This window comes from Tachypleus tridentatus, chromosome 12 (genome assembly GCF_004210375.1).
Source record: "Tachypleus tridentatus isolate NWPU-2018 chromosome 12, ASM421037v1, whole genome shotgun sequence".
Lineage (NCBI taxonomy): Eukaryota > Metazoa > Arthropoda > Merostomata > Xiphosura > Limulidae > Tachypleus > Tachypleus tridentatus.
Genome location: NC_134836.1, coordinates 98,724,300 through 98,747,478, shown reverse-complemented (window position 1 = coordinate 98,747,478; position 23,179 = coordinate 98,724,300). Strand labels below are relative to the sequence as shown.

The 23,179-nt window shown below is 34.1% G+C and overlaps 1 protein-coding gene across 1 annotated transcript in view; it reads left to right on the top strand.

Annotated features, from left to right (window-relative positions):
• LOC143234124 (exostosin-1a-like) overlaps nucleotides 1–23,179 on the top strand; it is an 88,781-nt gene that overhangs the window by 48,222 nt on the left and 17,380 nt on the right. Inside the window, exons 2-3 of the mRNA XM_076471204.1 lie at nucleotides 17,788–17,989; nucleotides 19,747–19,866. Coding sequence (XP_076327319.1) covers nucleotides 17,788–17,989; nucleotides 19,747–19,866 — 322 coding nt within the window. The remainder of the gene's footprint in view (nucleotides 1–17,787; nucleotides 17,990–19,746; nucleotides 19,867–23,179) is intronic.

The following is a 23,179-nucleotide window of genomic DNA, read 5'->3' as shown; positions in this document are numbered from 1 at the left end:
TGTTCAATTTGACATCACACTGGTTATAATATCAAACCGTTCAGCTTGACATCACACTGATTATGTTGTCAAACTGTTCAATTTGACATCACACTGGTTGTAATATCAAACCGTTCAGCTTGACATCACACTGATTATGTTTTCCAACTGTTCAATTTGACATCACACTGGTTGTAATATCAAACCGTTCAGCTTGACATCACACTGATTATGTTGTCAAACTGTTCAATTTGACATCACACTGGTTATAATATCAAACCGTTCAGCTTGATATCACACTGATTATGTTGTCAAACTGTTCAATTTGACATCACACTGGTTGTAATATCAAAACGTTCAGCTTGACATCACACTGATTATGTTGTCAAAGTGTTCAATTTGACATCACACTGGTTATAATATCAAACCGTTCAGCTTGACATCACACTGATTATGTTGTCAAACTGTTCAATTTGACATCACACTGGTTATAATATCAAACCGTTCAGCTTGACATCACACTGATTATGTTGTCAAACTGTTCAATTTGACATCACACTGGTTGTAATATCAAACCGTTCAGCTTGACATCACACTGGTTGTAATATCAAACCGTTCAGCTTGACATCACACTGATTATGTTGTCAAACTGTTCAATTTGACATCACACTGGTTGTAATATCAAACCGTTCAGCTTGACATCACACTGATTATGTTGTCAAACTGTGCAATTTGACATCACACTGGTTATAATATCAAACCGTTTAGCTTGACATCACACTGATTATGTTGTCAAACTTTTCAATTTGACATCACACTGGTTATAATATCAAACCGTTCAGCTTGACATCACACTGATTATGTTGTCAAACTGTTCAATTTGACATCACACTGGTTATAATATCAAACCGTTCAGCTTGACATCACACTGATTATGTTGTCAAACTGTTCAATTTGACATCACACTGGTTGTAATATCAAACCGTTCAGCTTGACATCACACTGATTATGTTGTCAAACTGTTCAATTTGACATCACACTGGTTATAATATCAAACCGTTCAGCTTGACATCACACTGATTATGTTTTAAAAATGTTCAATTCGACACCACACTGGTTGTTATACCAAACAGTTTAATTAGCGTATGAATAACTTTAAGACAGCCACATGTTTCATGAATTTCATAGTAGTTTCTCTTATTACATAAAGGATAAGAATTTATACAAGAGAGCTTTGTTTTGACAACACGCATGCACACCTTGATATTATAGTTTGCTGGATAGCTGAATAATACTAAATTTGTTTGTTTGGTTTGTTTTGAATTTTACGCAAAGCTACACGAGGGCTATCTGCACTAGTCGTCCCTAATTTAACGGTGTAGGACAAGAGGGAAGGCAGCTAGTCATCATCACCCACTGCCAACTCTTGGGCTACTCTTTTACTAACGAATTGTGGGATTGACCGTGACTTATAACGCCCTCACGGCTGAAAGGGCGAATATGTTTGGTGTGACAGGGATTCGAATCCGCGACACCCTTGGATTACGAGTCGAGTGCCTTAACCACCTGGCCATGCCGGGCCTAATTCTAAGTGATAAAAGTAATATACAAATAGAATCGGTGTTAAGCTGTTGACAGATATTTCGTTGCTTTCTTTCCACTGTCATAATATAAATAATAATTTTAAAGTTGTGCAATAAACAAAATAAATAACATTTTAGTGTAGAGAATGCGTACGTACGTTCTTTTGTTTTTTAAGTAGATTAAAGTTCACCGGACAGACATACAACACAGAGAGTCCATGTGCAGCTTTGTTCCAAAAGTAAACAAACAAAACATCTCTGAGATAGAATAGAACTGTGTATATATAGTGCTAGCATAGTGTCGAATCAAATTCACCTCGAAAGCAAATCTTTCGGCTTAACATCGTATGGGAAAAATGAAGCCTATATGGAAGTTTAAATTTCTCTGATACCATTGAGCAATGTATTTGAAAGGTAACCAGAAACATGACACACATAGAACTTATTAGACAGGATAAACAACACGTAGCCTTAAAACGGTTAGGAAAAAAAAATTTTTTTTGGACGTGGTGAATTCAAAATCTAAAGTATGAGTTAATAGGAAAATGAAAACATGCCTTCTGCAAACAACTCGATATATAAATCTTATGAACTCACTGCAGTGTTACACCACAACAAACTCAGGATGTTAATGAAGTACAACATTATTGAAGTATCCGAGCCTAAGCCAGACGCTATATTGTTGTAATGAGTGTAAACTTACGCGATGTCGCTATTTTGTTGTTGTTTTGAATTAAGCAGAAAGCTACACAATGGGCTATCTGTGCTCTGCCCACCACGGGTATTGAAACCCGGTTTTTAGCGTTGTAATTCTGCAGACATACCGTCTAGCCACTAGGGGGCGCCGCTATTTTAATGTATGTATAACTGATAGCAAAGCTGCAACGGATTATCTGCTGTATTCACTGCGGGGAATCGAGCCCCAAATTTTAAACGTAGTAAATCCATAGTCTTTCTGCTGTCCCACCGGCGGACTTCGATTTTGAGATCACTTTGTTTGTGAAAATAGAAGAGTAAGTGAAAAATGGATGTTTGTAGGTTTCCAATGAAATATAAAATATGACAATAATGGTACCTCAGGGACCATTTTGCTGATGACTCTTGGTAACAATCCAAAATTTTTAAAAAAGTTGAAAATATGAAATATTTCTTACCTTTGAAACAAGATATTAAATATGACTCGACAGTGATAGTAAATTATTTTGTTTCAGTACAGGGGTGATTTTTTTTTCCAAATATTTAAAATCCATCCTGTCTTCCTACGAGAAAATCTAGAAAAAGCTCTCTTAATAGACTTCTGTAACTTGAAGCATGACCGTAGGAACGGGTTAATTAGTATTCTAGCTATGTTTACGTCGAGGCTAGGATTACGATAACTCCCAGCACACATTATGGAAAGAAATTTAAACAAACATAATGCAAATGATGTTAATGTAAGTCATTATCACACAAGGTTAACTGGTGGTTGATACTTCTCTGAATATGCCTCAGGGCTGCTGTTGTTGGTGAATACATTGTTTGTGAAAATTAAAACCTTAATGTTTGTTATTTGCGTAAGGTAAAGGTAGTAATATGCCATATGACGTGTGGGTTTGAATATAAACCTTACACGATAATCAGCTATTGCGAATTAGAGTGTACTTTTTCAAGGATGTGTTATCGTTAAAGTTACAATATTCAACAAAGGAAGTGCTATATAGATAGACATTAGTTACAATAAAATAGCACATTTAATTTGTTTGTAATTTGGCCGTTACAATAAATTCTTTAATAAGATTGCTTAGTTTGTTTGTTTTGAGTTTTAGCGCAAAGCTACTCGAGGGCTATCTGCGCTAGCCGTCCCTAATTTAGCAGTGCAAGACTAGAGGGAAGGCAGCTAGTCATCACCACCCACCGCCAACTTTTGGGCTACTCTTTTACCAACGAATAGTGGGATTGACCGTCATATTGTAACGCCCCCACGGCTGAAAGAGCGAGCATGTTTGGTGCGACCGGGATTCGAACCCGCGACCCTCGGATTACGAGGCACCCGCTAGTACAGCGTTACGTCTCCGCATTTACAACGCTAAATTCAGGGGTTTGATTCCCCTCCGTGGGCTCAGCAGTTAGTCCGATGTGGCTTTGTTATTAGAAAACACACATAAATCAGTAGATTACAAATGTTCAAAGTAAATACATTTTTCAATATTATTTCCTTTTCAAATTAAAATTTAATTCCATATACACATTCTCTTATTATCATAATAGAAATGAAATTCATTTATTTTGTAATTTTATACTTTTACTAAGTTTTTATTTTCTGTAAACCTAAAAAACAGTTTCACGATTCCTGCTGGCTATACACAAATAGTTACTTCTGCCCTCCGTCTATTTAAAGTGGAGTCAAAATTTTTATAAACTATTTTTTTCGGAAATAATATTTTATGTTGTACATTACGTTTCCCAAAAGGGAAAATATGAAAATATGTTTTCTTTTTTATAATCTTAAATTTTATCAAAATACATTCAATAAAATGCTGCTCCCCGATAATACAGCGGTAAGTCTAGAAATGTACAACGATAAAATCAGGGGTTTGATTCCCTACGGTTGGTTCAGCAGATAGCCCGATGGGGCTTGGCTAAAAGAAAAAAAAACACACAAAATTACACATATTAAATTGCTTACTGGGATGTAGTGACCTGAAAGAATATTTACCCACATTTTCTTCGTGAGTACATTTTATTAAAGCCCGGCATGGCCAGGTGATTAGGGCGTTCGACTCCTAATCTGAAGATCGCGGTTTCGAATCCCGGTCGCATCAAATACGCTCACTCTTTTAGCCGTGGTGTGTTATAATTTGATGGTCAGTCTCACTATTTGTTGGTAAAAGAGTAGCCCAATAATTGGCAGTGGGTAGTGATAACTGGTTTCCTTCCCTCTAGTCTTACACTGCTAATTTATGGATGACTAGTGCAGATAGCCCTCGTGTAGTTTCGCAGGAAATTCAAAAACCAAACCAATTCTTTATTAATTTGAGAAAGGTTTATCATAGGAACTAAACTGACAAATTGTGAAAAACAAATTTTAACTAGATATTTAATATGCTTTTTTTGATATAATTGAAACCGATATTCAGTTTTCAGGACACTTGAAATCAAATTCCTATACAATATTGTTTTTTTTAGGGTTTACGTATGTGTGTTTTTTCTTGTAGCAAAGCCGCATGAGCCTTTCTATTGTGTCTACAAAGAGAAATCGAACCCCTGATTTTAGCGTTGTAAATCCAAAGAGTCACCGTCGTGCGTTTTCTTAAGGAACAAAGGCATAAGGGAACGTTCTGCACTGTATTGGAGGTGGTACATTGCCCACATAACCTTGCAACACTGCTTCAAATACATGTCGACGTTTGTTGTTTTATATTTACATGTTGCCATTTGTTGTTTTTATTTTTACATATTAACGTTTGTTGTTTTAATTTTTACATGTTGATGTTTGTTGTTTTAATTTTTACATATTGACGTTTGTTGTTTTATTTTTACATTTGTTTGTTGTTTTACATATTGATGTTTGTTGTTTTTATTTTTACATATTGATGTTTGTTGTTTTTATTTTTACATATTGACGTTTGTTGTTTTTATTTTTACATGTTGACGTTTGTTGTTTTTATTTTTACATATTGATGTATGTTGTTTTTATTTTTACATATTGATGTCTGTTGTTTTTATTTTTACATATTGATGTTTGTTGTTTTAATTTTTACATATTGACGTTTGCTGTTTTTATTTTTACATATTGTGTTTGTTGTTTTGTTTTACATGTTGACGTTTGTTGTTTTATTTTACATATTGATGTTTGTTGTTTTTATTTTTACATGTTGACGTTTGTTGTTTTTATTTTTACATATTGACGTTTGTTGTTTTTAATTTTACATATTGACGTTTGTTGTTTTTATTTTTACATGTTGACGTTTGTTGTTTTTATTTTTACATGTTGACGTTTGTTGTTTTTATTTTTACATATTAACGTTTGTTGTTTTTATTTTTACATATTGATGTTTGTTGTTTTTATTTTTACATGTTGACGTTTGTTGTTTTTATTTTTACATATTGACCTTTGTTGTTTTTAATTTTACATATTAACGTTTGTTGTTTTTATTTTTACATATTGATGTTTGTTGTTTTTATTTTTACATGTTGACGTTTGTTGTTTTTATTTTTACGTGTTGACGTTTGTTGTTTTTATTTTTACATGTTGACGTTTGTTGTTTTTATTTTTACATATTAACGTTTGTTGTTTTTATTTTTACATATTGATGTTTGTTGTTTTTATTTTTACATGTTGACGTTTGTTGTTTTTATTTTTACATATTGATGTTTGTTGTTTTTATTTTTACATGTTGACGTTTGTTGTTTTAATTTTACATATTGACGTTTGTTGTTTTTATTTTTACATATTAACGTTTGTTTGTATTTTTACATGTTGACGTTTGTTGTTTTTATTTTTAGATAGTGGCGTTTGTTTGTATTTTTACATATTAACGTTTGTTGTTTGTATTTTTACATGTTCTCATCTGTAATAGTGGTTAAAAGAGATCATTACGTTTCTGTCCATACTGATGCAGCCGTTGTAACAGGTCTCTTACATTTTTCCATATCTCAGGCTATATTAGTTACTACGAGAGATACTTCACATTTCTCCATATCTCAGGCTGTACTAGTTACTACAAGAGACACCTTACATTTCTTCCTATCTTTGACTTTACTAGTTACTACATTTTTTAACTTTGAGTTCCATCATGGCGCTTAATTCGAATTTCCGTAACTGTGACAAAGACGCTATTGTTGAGCAGTCAGCTTTATTCATCAGCCATGTACTTAATTTTACATATCTTAAAAACCAGGTTACTGATTCTATTTCTTTTGTTAAGTACATGGAAATAGAAAAAGGGATTACTTACAAAATTCACACGTCATTCTGTCTACGTTCAGGAAATGATGACATCATCAACAAGATAAGACTTAAATAAATTATTGCTCTAAGAGAAACGTCAATAAGAAGGCACATTTGTAGTGTTAACCAAACAAAAAAAGTAATGTTATATCTCGACAGTAAATATAATGGAAAAATACGTGTTAAGACTGTTTGTTTTGTTAATTTCGCGCAAAGCTACTCAAGGGTTATCAGCCCAAGAGTTGGCGGCGGTTAGTAATGACTAGATGCCCTTCCTCTAGTCTTTTATCAACGAATAGTGGGATTGACCGTAACATAATAACGCTCCCACGGCTGAAAGGGCGAGCATGTTTGTTGCGATGGGGATTCGAACCCGCGACCCTCAGATTACAAGTCGAACACTTTAACCCACCTGGCCATGCCGAGCCGATTGCAATGAAAAATAATTTGTTGAACATTGATTTTTTAACCTTTGTTGTTCTTGTGATTTTTAGCGCAATGCTAAATAACAGGCTAACTATGCTCTGCCCACAAGAGGAGTTTTAACCTTCAAAAATATGTTATTAGTTTACATGATTAACAAAGTCAGACTTCCTCCTCATGCAGAAAATTCAATTTAGGAGTGAATATTTCAGGGTGTGATCATGTGCTTGTATAATTTCCGAATTCTACTTAAGAATGATTATTTGAATGCTTTATTCTTGGGGCTTTATTTTTAAGATGGGATTATAAAGACTTCCTGGGGTTTTAGGAACACTATCAATAAAAGAAGCGGTGTTACATACATTTGTTGTTAGACAAGAATGGGTTAACTTTACTAAAAGTGCACGATCGATATTTGCTAGGAAACAATGGTGCCATCAAAGACTTACCTTTTATTGTAAATATACACAAAACACTTTGCGATTCTGGTGTCTCTAAATTAAGGTTACAAGTTATAACGACATAAATATTTTAGACGTAGTTCACAAAATATAATAAAACTTATTACGTTTTCTGTACTCATACATGCACTAAATTTATTAAATGTACAAATGTTAATTAATCGAGCAATGTGTTAATAAATGCTGCACATGCAACGATTTCTATAATAACCACAGTAATCGAGAAAGTTTTGACAAATGATGGTTTTTTTTTATCACGTAGGCCCAGCGTGGTCAGGTGAGTTAAGGCGTTCGACTCGTAATCTGAGGGTCGCGGGTTCGAATCCCCGCAGAACCAAACATACTCGCTCTTTCAGCCTTGGGGGCGTTATAATGCTACGGTAAATTCCACTATTCGTTGGTAAAAGAGTAGCCCAAGAGTTGCTAAATTAGGGACGGCTAGCACAGATAGCCCTCGAGTAGTTTTGCGCTAAAACTCAAAACAAACAAACAAATCATGGCATTCTTATTAGACCAGTGACTTATAGTTCATTTAATCAAAATTGAGGGGTTGTAAGTTGTTATTCAATTTACGAAGTTTTAATGTATTATTATACATTTTAAGTCGTGTTTATTTGAAATTCTCAGTTTCTACCATTTATCTGTTGTTGGAAATATGCATTAACTTCTATCGTTCATTCAGTAGTACACGTTGATAGGATTAGGCTTTATGAGCAGTGGTAGGAAGAGTATTAATACGCTTTATTAATAACTAGTGGTAACTAAGAACCTCATAATTCAAACAATGTAAACAATGTTATCATTACCCCTAGAAGTCAGCTTTGTTACAGAAATGAGGTATTCGCTTAGAAAACTTAAGTACGGGGTGAAACAGGAATTATCAGCCAATAATAGACAAGCAATAAATAAAGTTTGAACCTTATTGTATTTACAAATTAGTTATAAATATAGTATTTCTATGCCTACTAAAACACTGATTTAAAAAAAAAACAAGCACAGAAGTAATGAAAACCATTTAAAAAAAGGAAATAAATGTAGGGGTGGTTGATATCAATCTCTCTAGAATGATGCAAACAAGACAGTAGGGATTGTATTTGCATCATTCTTACATAAAATCACAGAAGGGAAGTAACATATAACAATGCTCGTAACTATTCAATCACAACCGAGTTTAACTTATCCTATTTCTGTCTGGTAACGTTGTACTGTACTGTATGCCTGTGTTTTTATGTAGGAATGATGCAAATGCCATCCCTACTATCTTGTTTGTATTTTTTATTGACGCGTATATAAACGTACTAAGTCTTGAAAAAAAAACACAATAACATATGTATGGATACGAAATCAATGTATATTAACATATTTGTTGTTTGTTTTCAGAAAGAGAAAAGTTTCTTTAAATCTCTTAAGGGTAAAGAAACTTGAAAACAATATAAAACTTTTTCAAGAGTGAAACTTCATGCTATATGAGCAGTTGGTTGATATTACGAACCCTGTTAAAAGGAAGGAAATTACTCTTTTATTGGAGGGCGGAACCCTGTTTTTTTGTACTAGAAAGAATGACACCCTGAAGCAACGGTATGTTGCTATGACGAAGTATGATGTGACTTGGTAACTTTTCTCTTCTTTTTTTGTAAGTCCCTCGGGACTGTTCACTTCACGAGATATGATAGCACGAGGACAGTGTAACCTGTGTTCCATATTAATATTGTTGTTGTTATTTGTTTTTTGCTGTCTCTGATTCGTGCTTACACTTCTAGAAACTTTTTGGTACTAACTGTACGTGGTTTGATGAAGTTTCTATATTTCATGTGTATAATGAATTATATTTTGTGTAGTGCTTGAATTTACACATTGTTAGAATATTCCACAGTTATGTTTATAGATACATTCGTTAACACAAGTGTATTCAGCCATGAAATGTCAAACATCTAGTCCTATGTTTCTCCAGATTATAAACCTTTATTACTACCCGCCATCAAACATTATTACTAGACAATAACATGTAATGATGGCCTGACGTAGTGCGATTCACAGCTTTTGGTGTAATTGTATTTGTGACTAGAATATCCGCGAGATGTGATGTTTAAAGAACGATTTCGCTGAAAGAAAAATACTTGTGATAATATAATGTTTTTGCTTCAGGACGGGACATTTGTTATTGTTATCATTATTTCTTAGGTTTGTTTTTGTTTGTTACTGGAAGGATACCTGTGTTAGTCGTCTCTAATTGGATCACTTTTTCACAATGAAAAGTGAGATTGACCGTCACATAAAATGCCCTCACAGCCAAAATAGGCAAAATTCTCAACAACAGAATTTGAATTTTTAAAATTTTTTTTCACGAAACTTGCTTTCGTTTGAAGACTCGTAGGAAGTATATACGGTTACCTGTTTGACAATTAAACGTCTGTGATATTTGTTTAGTTTTAGTTTGTAAGAAGAAGAAATGGCTGTTAAATCTGTAACGTGCGTTAACGAACTGAACCGTGTAATCGTTGTGGTTGTTTAATTATGCTCTAAAACATTGAACAATTTAGTTTCATTGTTAATTTAATTAACCAGTCTGAGGCCGAATTATCCTATAGAAGTTTTAGTATCTTCTCATGAACATATTTTATTCAAATAAGGACTGCGTCGACTTTGACTAAAGTTAAACCTGAAACAGGAATGTAGTACATCACCTGCAAATTAGCTGTTGCCCTTTGACAGGAAATACCATTACTAAATGACAAAATTCAACAGTTTTGTGGCGGATCCAAGCACCGGGTACGAACAACACATAGTGCATTTAGTATTTCTGTAGCGTAGGAGTTTTACCATAAATCTGCAGTATTGATGAACTCTGTATTAATAAACAGTTTTATAGCTTTTAATTAAAACCAAGGATATACGAGTGCAGAAAATTTTTGATAAAAAGTCTGAGGTTAGAACTGAATCAAAATAATTCAACCATAAAAATGATAGCAATAAAATATAAAATTCGTGTCAGCTCCATTGATAAGAACACTGAGAGAAGACATGGACGAAACAAATTGTTCTTTTTTTAGCTCACGACTTATTATCTCGTGCAAACGAGTTATTTCATGCCCACTAGATATTTTATTGAGTGCTAGAGATAATTATTTTGAGAGATAATAAGCGGTCAGCACGAATAATATTTCGTGTGTATGTTGTAAGTTATGCTTTCGAAATAATTATCTCGTGTTTTTGAGGTTAATAAGTCGTGCGCTCGATGTAATATCTCGTGAGCACGAGGTAAGTCATTTGCACGAGATAATAAGTCGTGAGCACGAAATAATATATTATCCTTCATGTTCACGTACAGGCTCCCTCCTATAATATGCACAACTCGTAAATTGTTTTGCTTGTATCTTTGTGTTTCCTCCATCAAGACAGATGGTAGTGTGCCGTGCACCCAAAACAACCTGCAGGACACACTACTGGACCATTACTTCAAATTTTATATTTTAAGGCGATCTATTAAGAAATACCTGAAATATAAAATCTCCAATAATCGAAAGTACGGATATTTTTATGGATTTATTTTCAAATTTAATACACTAATAAATCTTTATAACATACAATTAGGTGTCAGATTTGGTCAACGTATAAGCCACATGTGCAAAGTCATGTAACAAAAACCATCCAATTCTGCCCAAAACTTTTGCGAACACCTACGCAAAATATCACGTGATCTATCGGTTTAAGATTGTTTCTGCAGCTTCACCTAAAAGTAAAGGTGGACATTTTTAGATATTTGTTATTCGGATAAAAAAAAACAGCTGATTTAATGCAGCAAAACTATAGGGCGAAAGCATGCGCAGATATAGATTCACACTTTCTGGTTGAACTTTCTAAAAGAACCAAACAAGTATGTAGGTATTATTCATTGCTAACGTTCAAGCAAAAATTTGCAAAATTTTCCTAATTAAAGATTCTTAATAAATTTTAATCCTAGGCTTTGGAGGTGCAACCTAGGATACATTTGATAATCCCACGTTGTAGCTTGTACCCTGGGATCCCTTTTTTTAAATACGCAGCGTAGTTTAAAAAAAAACACATGTAAACATTAAAATTTTTTTCGTGTTAATGTGTTTTGATTTATGGCTTGAATATTTTATGGTTATAATCTAATTAATCAGATGTTTGGATTTGCTCTTTCTAAAGCAGTCCTTCCTCATGATTTTGTTTATTCATTTAACTTCATTTGCATATAAATTATTTAATTTGACTAATATATATAGTCATTTACTTATTTGTACATATATGATTTTTACCATGTGGTGAGATATTCACTAGTTTACTAAATTTCTTCTGTAATACATTCCTTGTTATTTGCGTCTTAAAGAACTAGAGTTGTTTGATAAACAGATTATCTTGACAGTGTCTCGTGTTCCAGTTTACAGTTTGTATTCTTTAGAGCTATAGTTTTATATTTGTACATTTTTATAACAAAATAAGAGTTTATAATTAATCACAAATAAATTGAATGAATTACATAACCTTCTTCTAGGAAGAAACTTTGAATTGTCACTTCAAAAAGGTGATAAATTCAAGTGCTCCCTTGACCAAAATATTTTTTCTTTCACCTCATATACGTTAAAACATATACATGCATATATTTACATGTTATCTAAATATTTTATAGCATATAAGTAACTCCAATAAGGGAAGATCGACCTCGGATCACAATAACGATTAAAACGTACAACAACAACAAACACTGTTTTGGAAACATGAACGACGTATTTTGTCGTGTCTCTGTGCTATATCCAATGGTATGCATACCACCCTAGTAGCCATAGCATTGCTACGATGACAGAAAGTAAAGTAAGTACATCTTTAGTATGGATAAGTAATGCAAGTAAGTAATGTTATATACACACAAAGTGCTTTGTGTAAGTTCATGAGAAACAAACATTTACTTGACAAATAATCTCATGACAAAGTTCCACATCATGTAAAGTACACAAAGTAATCCAAATGTGATAGGAATATGCAATATGATTGCCATGACAAGGAAAACTATTCGTGAGGAATAACATCCATTTCAATGTTCAGTTTAATGCTATGCAAATTAGGAATCTTATGATCAACCACGTGATCTTATATGCAATCAATTGGTCATTTAAGCTCTGTTAGATATTTATGGTGGTCTTACACAGTCTGGTTTTATGGTATCACAAATTATTCACGAAGCCTGCTCATATTTAAAATATGATTGAATGTCAGCAAGGTGCTGCGAACTGGCTAAAAATGTCTCTCAAAGTGTCATTAGCAGAACGTAAAACCGATGGCATAGTTGCGTGGATACTTTGTAGAAGCAAACCAACATCCACATCACAATTGAACGACTGTTATCTACGAATTTTGGTTATCCACAACTGCAAACACCACCTGATCCGTGACTGAATAAATGTTCGTAGCCGTAAGTGAACACCGTCAGTGTACAAATGATTAGAAATGGATTTCGCGAAGTTGGTCAAAGATACGTGAGTAATGTTACAGATTAGACATGCTTTATCCTGCTATCACGTGAAAGGTTCGATTCCTTTTATAGAGTATTCAGAACCAGATCAAACCCATATTCATACACAGAGATGATACATATCTCGTTGTCGGTGGAACTTTTATGTGATCATAAATAAACATGACCTTTGTAGCCTACATAAGGTATAATTATCGTTGCTCATGATAATGTCTTACTAGCCTTTGTGTTGTTATATACTGGTACAGCTGACCCGATAAAGTACACTCTCTTTGTGCTAAACTGAGAAAAAAATATATTAACTGAATGAATTTTAATGTAGAATATGTTCCTATGAGACATGTCACATCCGATCACATAACTCCAAACATTAAATATGCCCCGAAAACAGTTTTTCACTGGAGTGGTCGTGGATATTTAGCAACTTATCAGTACTCTGGTTTTGGTCATGCAACTTCTATGCTAGACTGTTCGTAGTGTTCATACTTGATAGTGAAGAGAAATGCCACGAATTACAGAGATCTGAAATGAACCTCTATTGAGTGTTCGTTTACGAGTACAGGTTGAACTGCCAATATTTTGCATTTCCAATTATGTGACTAATAATCACAAGCCTGATTTCCATAAAACTTAATTTGGTAAGGTGTATCACATTATTTTGTAATAGTAATTTTCGCTTTGTCATATCTACAACATTGTAAATTCATTATCGTTTTGAGTTTCATGAATTGATGTAACTCATTTATGCATGTTTCAAGAATGAAATATTTATTTTTCACCAGTGTATTAAGACATCAACACTTTTTTCAATTAAGATTATTGCAGTGAGTGACCAATAAAATTATATTCTGCATTTTTTTCAGTTTAATACTCATAAAGATGAAATACCAAGACATTCACAAATGAGGTTGTAATACCCCAAAGTCGTATTAAAAGGAAACAAAAAAGTCCTCTTGTAGCATAGCAGTACGTCTGCGGACTTACAGCGCTGGAATTCAGGTTTCGATACGTGGGGTGGGCAGAGTACAGATAACTCCTTGTGTAGCTTTGTGCTTAATTACAAAGAAACAAGAGGACAAAATATATTTAGATTCTGTTTGTTTTTTAATTTCGCACAAAGCTACTCGAGGGCTATTTTCGCTAGCCGTCTCTAATTTAGCGGTGTAAGACTAGAGGGAAAGCAGCTAGTCATCACCACCCACCGTCAACTCTTGGGCTACTCTTTTACCAAAGAATAGTGGGATTGACCGTCACATTATAATGTCCTCACGGCTGAAAGGGCGAGCATGTTTGGTGCGACCGAGATTCGAATCCGCGACCTACGGATTACGAGTCGAGTACCTTAACTACCTGGCCATATATTTAGGCAAAGCGACTTTCCGAACAACTATTCTTAACCAGAACTCTTACATGTTTGATTAGTTCGAAACGTTGCTTAAATAAGTAAATATTAACTGGGCGTCTAGTCGATACAGACTTGTGGATGCCAATACTTTATACCAATAGAATTAATGAGCATAACGTAAGCCTACAAGTTAAGTACAAACACTGTATTGCCAAGCATTCCTTTCACCACTGAAACGCAACGCAATGCCTGCTGATATCTTGCAAGTTATGTATTCAGACAAATTCCTAAGGTAATGTGATATACAGTTCCAAAATATAAAACATACGTCATACGGTGAATCGCAAACATTTATCATGTGATTTCATAGGTATTTTTCATCATGACATCGTCTTCAAGATGTTTTGTAATCATTTATTGAACACACTAGAAGAGACGTATATGTTCATTGACACTAGGCCATACAGGAACGGTTAGTTTAACCTTTATAGTATTAGTATTGAAAGTCCATAAAAAATCGATATTCAGTGTATTGGAAAATACATGTCTATAATCAGTTATCTATATATTCTCGCCCTCTAGTGGCACAGCGATATGTCTGCGGACTCAGACCGCTGGAAACCGGGTTTCAATACCCTTGGTGGACACAGATGGTTCATTGTGCAGCTTTGTGCTTAATCCCAAACAATTAATCAATCAAACTATATCTTTTCAATCTTGGTATTATAGATAAATACTAATTTATTAACGTTATAAGCAAAGCATAAAATAATTTTCTTTAAAATTGAAAAATGTCTATAAATAGGTGCATAAAATAAGTTTTATATATGTAAAATATGATTTATTATGCTATATTAAAACCATTTTTTATATGCAAGTCAGAAAGTCACGCGACAGCCACAATCAACTTTTATCATAATCACATTCCGACTTGTTCAATGTTTAGATGGTAATGTGGTCCAGCCAAAACTTGATCGTTTTTAGGGAAAATGTATTTAACAGCTCTTTCCGACTCAAGATGTTCCTACACTCAGATCACTAAAAATGTATTCAGATCAGAGATTCAGTACTTCAAAGACAAGAAGCTTTCTAGTAATTAATGGCATCGGAAAACAAAGAAATATGAATCAACTTGGGACCACCAGAACTTGCAAAATGTCCCAACCCTGCCGTTGTAAGCAAAGGGTGGCATCTTGTAAGAGGTAGTAATTCACGAGCACATGGGTCATTAATAAAGGCCTTAATGTGCTGCAGGTAACAGAAAATAAAATGATCAAGAAGTTTGGAAATGAGAACAACAAGGTATAGGTTGTTCATGAGTATAAGGCTCAGTTCAGCCGTCACATAATTCATACAGCTGAAGACTGAAACAAATATTCATGCTATTTTATTCAAAGGAATATCTGTCCTGTCACGTTGAATCGCCAAAGGATTTTTGTGTAATCAGACTGTTGGAACGTGCGCTAGAAAACCTTCGTCCTCGCACTTGAAATGGTTTATAAAATGATAACAGGAAGGAGTGGTGTGCATTGAATATGATTGCCTCACAACGAAACCTAATGATATGAAAAAAAAAAAAACGCCACAGGTCTCTTATCAAGATGCACGGTTGTCATATAGAATACCACCGGACGAGGCGATATGAATTGTGGTGACACTCCGAAATCGCTTTAATGTGGCGAACTCAACTTCTGTTTACGTTAGATCGGTCTTTTAAAAATGCTTTCAGCTCTTCCTTTAAATTGCTTTTTTCTCCACAGTCCTTTATTTACATAAATCTTTCCCGGTACAGACTACTTTATTTATTATCAATATTTATTATGGACTAAATTAATTACTTAACAAACATTTTACTCTTAAAATGGGATGTTGTCATCTCGGTAATTTTCATTCGAAAAATTAACCACATTTGTACTCAAGTGTCGTAATTATATTAGCAGCGACTATACTGTGATCATTCTTTTTTTCACGTCTAAGTACACTGTATTAAGCTCTCTAGCCCAGTGGCTTACCTTCACAGTAGTATTTGCTTTTCCAATCATGTTGATATGACTTACATTTCTTACATATCCAATACCATGTAATTATCTCTACAAACAAATTTTAAATAAACAAAATCCAGTAACCAGACATTGACGACTGAAACTTCCTTCCAACGAGAACAAAAACGCAGAACAGTGGGAGTGACTTGAGAATATGGCAGATTAAAATAATTTAGAATTAAAACTGGACGGGCGTGCTCTATCGGTTTGTGTGTATTTAAACTGTGCTTAGAAGGAGGTGTGGTTTGTCCCTCCATATCGCAAAAATTCGTCCGTACTTGAGGCTGTAGAAGAACGTTAAAATTGAAGGCTGGATCTCACTATTCGACTAGACAAGAGTAGCTCTATCGTAGGCAGTGGGCTACTATTGGTGAACTAGCTGCCTGTTTTCTAGTCTACCACTTCCCAATGATGAAAGGCTACGTGCAGATAGCCCAATTGAAACTTTGGGCAAAGTTATGAATTAAACGAACACGTCTCTGAAATATAGAAATAGCGTGAATGTTGAATGTTTTGTGTCCTCAGTTTAACATATAAATTATATTATCACATTGTGTAATGGTTATCATGTTGTGTTTTTGTAAACCTATTATCACATGTTTATGTAACAATTTCCATGCTTTGCGTGTTCTGTAAGTCCTGCCATCTATTTATGGAATTAGAAACATTTGCAATATAATTTGTACATCTTAATATGACATTATGTGTTGCTTGTTTTTGAATTTCACGCAAAGCTACTCGAGAGCTATCTGTGCTAGCCATCCCTAATTTAGCAGTGTAAGACTAGAGGGAGGAGTGCTGGTCATCATTTCCCACCGCAACTCTTGAGCTACTCTTTTACCAACGAATAGTTGGATTGACCGTCACATCATAAAGCCCCTACGGCTGAAAGGACGAGCACGTTTGGTGTGATAGGGATTCGAACCCGCGATCTTCGGATTAGGACTCGAGTGCCTTAACTATCTGGCCATGCTGGGCCAATAATTTGGTACATTTGTGCTGTTGTTGTTTATTAGCACAGAGCTACACAAAGGACGATGTGCGCTCTGCACACCACGGGTATCGAAATCTAGTTTCTAGTTTATAAGTCAGCAAACATACCGCTGTAACACTGGGTTGTTACATTATGTAGATATTAACAGATTTTTAAGACTGTTGACATTACAAGATATATCTAATTTATTGAATGATCTTGTGATATAAAGACAATCTGTAGTCTAGGAAACGACTGAACGTGAAAGCAATGTTTAGTTTATGACATGAGAAGTGTCAAGAGTTAAATGAGTACAATAAATGGAATGACTTTCATAAAATAAACGAGGTATGATGGACAGTATATATGTATGGTGTTACAAGAAATAATAAACAATCTGATATCTGTGGCAGTAGGCCTAGAGAGTATGATAAACAACTTAATATTTATGAGATTACAGGGTATAATAAACCAGCCTGATGTCTATGAGATTACGAAATAAGTAATTTATGAAATGACAGATGAGGTATTATTTATTATTATTATTTTGTTTTCCTTAGATGGGACTATCAAATGCTGATGGAAAATGCTACTTTCTGCCTTGTTCCCAGAGGGCGTCGTCTAGGATCTTTTCGTTTTCTAGAGGCACTTCAAGTTGGCTGTGTTCCCGTCTTGCTTAGCAATGGCTGGGAACTTCCATTTGGCGAAGTGATTGATTGGAGCAAAGCATCAATCTGGGCTGACGAAAGATTGTTACTCCAGGTAGGGGGCGCTACTTCTACTCGATGTTTAGGTTTACTGAAAGCAGTAATTGTGTGAAATGCTCGCATGAAACAAAATACCGAAAACATGCTAAATTAATAATGAGAGAAAATAACCTAATTTTTAAAGACGTGATATTATCCACCTAAGATTGTATACATTTCTACCAGCTATCATTGTCATTTACATTCAGGAAAATACGTTTTCAGATTGAAGTTTTGAAATGGTTTTACATCATTTAATGTTTAATAATGCTAATGATTTAGTTGCCTTTTTATAAAATCAGTTTCAGTGCTGAGACATCTAATCTCTCTTTCTCTACATGTATATGTATTTTTAATAAACAAAAATAAAAAATGCTGCGCAAATTAAAAGGATTCCAAGAATACATGCTATATATAATGTGGGATATAAAATGAATCCTAGGTTTTAGAGGTGACTGAAGTAGTAGAACCAACATTGTGGTGGGGACACATCATCTATCAGTTTTAATTTTCGTTTCTCAGTCTTATATGAAGAAATTCATAAATAATAATAAGGTAATAAAACGAAATAGAAACAAGGAGAGCGAGATGTGAGTGCCTAAGCCTACAATGTCCCACATCTATATCACCCTTCATTCCTGCAGACAGTTGTGCGAAGGTGACTGCTTTTCAAAGTAATATAATAATAATAATAAGGTATTACCATTTGGGGGTAAGGTAAATAAACGTACTTCCTGAAGTTGGCTATTCCAACCTCAATTAAGGCGGTAAGGCACTAATTAGTATTCCTGTTGACAAATTATACTAGTATAAAGGTTTCCCAACCAGTTATCTAAATTAATTAGTATAACTCCCAACCACCACCCATCAAGTCAACTGCAGCTACCAATTTTCCGACTCTAAACAAGCCTTTATATACGATAAGGTGTTCATCCGCATAAAGTAGTGCGAAGTTGTTTAAATGATCTTATTAACAACTAGTAATAGTTATCATATACTTTTAGTGAAATATCCTTAGTATTTACATCTTTATATTTATTTAATACATTCTTATATTTATCACAGAATATTTTAATAATTTCATTTGAAGTTTCTCTATTAAATCCATTAAATATTAAATTATGCATCAATAATTCAACATTAACTGTAATTTATTGCACATTTTACAAAATCCGAATAACTGTGAAGTTATAATGTTTATAATAGAAGAGTACGGTACATTATTATTAAAAAAAGGTAAGTTTACCTTATTTACTCTCAAGCGGTTGTACCTTATTATCATTACTCTATTTTTTTCTCTCACTTTGGAGAGAAATCATTTTCCCACAACTGTCTGGAGACAGTGAAGAGTGACATGGATGTGGGACGTTGTGGGTTTCAGTACTCACATTTTGCTCTCCTAATTTCTATTGCTTTTGATTATTCAGTTATTATTATTACTTATTAATTTTTTCATGTGAGACTGGCGAACGGAGGTTAAGACTGAAATATGATGTATCCCACCCGCAATGTAGGTCCTACTTCTTCAGTCACCTCTAAATCCAAAGATACATTTTATATACATTAAAGCTTGTATTCTGAGGGTCTTTTTAATTTGTGAAACGTTTTTGATTTTTGTTTAGGCTTGTTTTTGTTTGCTAGAAAATATCATTAGACACTGGTTTGGATTTGCTGTCTTAAACGCATTCTTTCCTTTTGATTTTGTTTTATTTTGTTTATTGTACTTGACTGTTGAGTATTAATATTCTATACATATATATATTCTTTTTGTAGGTTCCTGATATTATTCGTTCGATTAGGAAGACCCGTGTACACGCGCTTCGACAACACACGCGAATTATTTGGGATAACTATTTTTCATCGATGGAAAAAATTGTGATGACTACTTTGGAGGTAAACATGAAATAGAACACTTGTTTCAGATGTTTTTCCATCAAAAAATGAACTACAAGCATGTTTCAGTATTGTCAACGCTACTATTATTTTCTGTGTATCTGTTTTATTATTAATGTTACAGCATTTGTAATATAAAAATCACTCTTACATACTATAATACAATAGGTATTACATTACTTATGATACGATTACGTTACTTGAGAGTTTCATGATTAGCACTAAGCTAGAGAAATCGTTCTATAAGAAAATCATAATTTATGATAGGGATACTGATGTCGGAAGTTATACACGTCACAACTGGTATCAAATGAAAATAAGTTTTTGATGATATTGATGACCTGTGGTATTGGTAATGTGTTAAGAAAATATACACAACTTATTGACAAACACGTGTGGCACAGCGGTATGATGGGAATTATACTGCTAGAAACTAGGTTTAAATACCCGTGGTGGACAGAGCACACATAGTCCGACATGACCAGGTGGTTAAAGCACTCGATTCGTAATTTGAGGGTCGCGGGTTGGAATCCCTGTCACACCAAACATGCTCACCCTTTCAGCCGTAAGGGCGTTATAATGTTACTGTCAATCCCACTATTCGTTGGTAAAAGAGTAACCCAAGAGTTGGCGGTGGGTAGTGATGACTAGCTGCCTTCCCTCTAGTCTTACACTGCAAAATTAGGGAGGACTACACATGACCTTCGTGTAGCTTTGCGCGAAATTCAAAACAAACTAATACACAACGATAGCACAAACGTACGAAATTATTTTATATTAAGAATATCGATTATGCATTAAGAATGTCAGACCTTATAGTAGATCGTTTATTAAAACTGTAGTTTGATTATTGTTGATTACACACTCACACTAAATAAACGAAACGTCGTAATGGGCTAATTCTACAGTCTCATAATTTGATTACTGTCAAGGCAAACACACACACATATTAGAGTAACGAAGCTTTCCAATATTTATACAGTTTCGTAATGAATGAATACGATGGATATGTACCTACACATATACGTACAACACAATTTAAATGTTATAATATTTTGTTTAGATGTATTTCACACTATAAATATGGTTGAAGTACGCTTGAACGCAATATGTCTTCTAGGTTGAGATCTTGTTCTAGAGTTATCTCAATATTCCCAACTTGTCTTTTAACGCCTAAGTACAAACTATAACTCGCTATAGTTAATGCTATGACACGTTCTTCTTAAACAATTTCTTTCAGACATGGGTCAGAAAACTAACCTTCAAACTGCTTCTAAAAATATAATGGAAACGATTCTTCTCGAAATGTAAGTACGGTCATTTAGCTTGCATTGTTGCTTGATTTAATCCGCAAAATTAAAAATGACAATTACGTTTACGACAAAAAATGAACGATTATACGTACAATCATTAATTGTATGTGTCACATGTAAAAAGAGGAAAGTGCTTACAACGTGAAAAAAGTTTGTCCTTTTGTTTTGAATTTTGCGCAAAGCTACGCCAGGGTTATCTGCGCTAGCCGCCCCTAATTTAGCAGTGTAAGTCTAGAGAGAAAGCACCTAGTCATCACCACCCACCGCCAATTCTTGGGCTATTCTTTTACCAATGAATAGTGAGATTGACGATTACATTATAACGCCCCCACGGCTGAAAGGACAAGCATATCTGGTGTGACGGGGATTCGAACCCTTGACCCTAACCACCTGGTCATGCTGGGCCCCAAAAATAAGTCTTCGTTTGATTTAAGAAGTTTAAGCGGTTTTAAGTCTTTACAAGAACAAATATTGATATGCACATTTCTAATTAACATATACTCAATTTTAATTAGCGCATAAACTTGAAACTTTCAGTATTGCAATTGAATACTTATTTTATAGTATTCTTGCATTATAATATCTTATGAAAGTTATTAGTTTGTGAAATTCTGTAGTTATCTTTTTCCCACTGATGGTTATGTTTAAAGGGTGTAAGAACGTCATCAGGTTTTGCCAAATTGAATCATTTTTATTGAAACTTATAAACGTTTTCCGCGGAGATACATCTGCGGACCTCGCAGCAAAGCTTCTCCATTCGTTTCATTTTGCTCTCCCACAAGTATTAGCACTTCAAGATCTCTTCGCACACTGTTGAGTAGTAGAACGGAAAGTGTAAGGATCTTGTGACATTAAAAATAAGCGTTAGAATTTTGGAATGGGCACAGCGCAAAGAACCATTACGTAACTTTGAGCTTCATCACGATCAAAATTATAAATAATGTCGGATTATCATACGTTCGCCAATGATTCTAGAAGAGCAGCGGTTAGTGAATGTAGTTTTGAATGTTTGGCTGAGAAATAAAACCTTGGAATCTAAAGCTACCTAAAAATAAATAAAAAATTTAAATAAGTTTTATATGTATCCTTGAAAATGGCAACTTGCGAGGGGTCTATTGAAACCAAGCATATGTTAGTTTAACCATTTTTAACTTACGTTCAAGGGTTATTTATTCTTATGCTTTGTTAATCGCTCTTTTCTTCCAGGTTTCATTGTGTTTTACGTCTACATTTATATATGTTTTACCATTTAACTTTATTATTCGTTCCTTTTGTGTATTCTGATATTAAACTCTGCCAATTCTCTGAGAGAAATATTTTCTTTTATTTTAATTAATGTTTTTTCTTCCCTTTACAATAAAACAAAATGGGAGAAGCTTATGCACAGTATTTAATGAAATTAACTACAAGTTCGTTACAGAGCACTCGTGGAAAGCACTCTGTTAATTACACACGAATGGAAATTGATGCAAGCATGGGAGTCACGTGACCATGTCAAACTGCTTGCGTGCACGGACTCGGTTGTTGTCACTCGCGAACTGTTTTACCAGACTTTAATACAAAATTTATCTGGCCTTTGAAGTATTAAGATTGCTTAACGTGTACAGTGTATTTGATTGAAAGATGTGGTGAAGTTTCTCCTTATTCTAATCGACGAAACTTCACGTCGTAATTCTTAATATTGCTAAACCATTGTTCTATCCAAACATCATATTTTTTATTAAGTATTGTGATATTAATACCTGAATTTTAAATATCAGATTTAACTTATTAAGTTATTATTTTTCAGTAAATTGGAATGATCATCTTTAGTACATTTTCGCATCTATTGTTGTATTTTATTTGTGATTCCCCCCCCCGCTAGTACAGCGGTAATTCTACGGATTTACAACGTTAGAATCAGGGGTTCTGTTCCCCTCGGTGGGATCATCAGACAGCTCGATGTGGCTTTACTGTAAGAAAACGCACACGTTTATTGTGATAAATATCTTTATTCAACT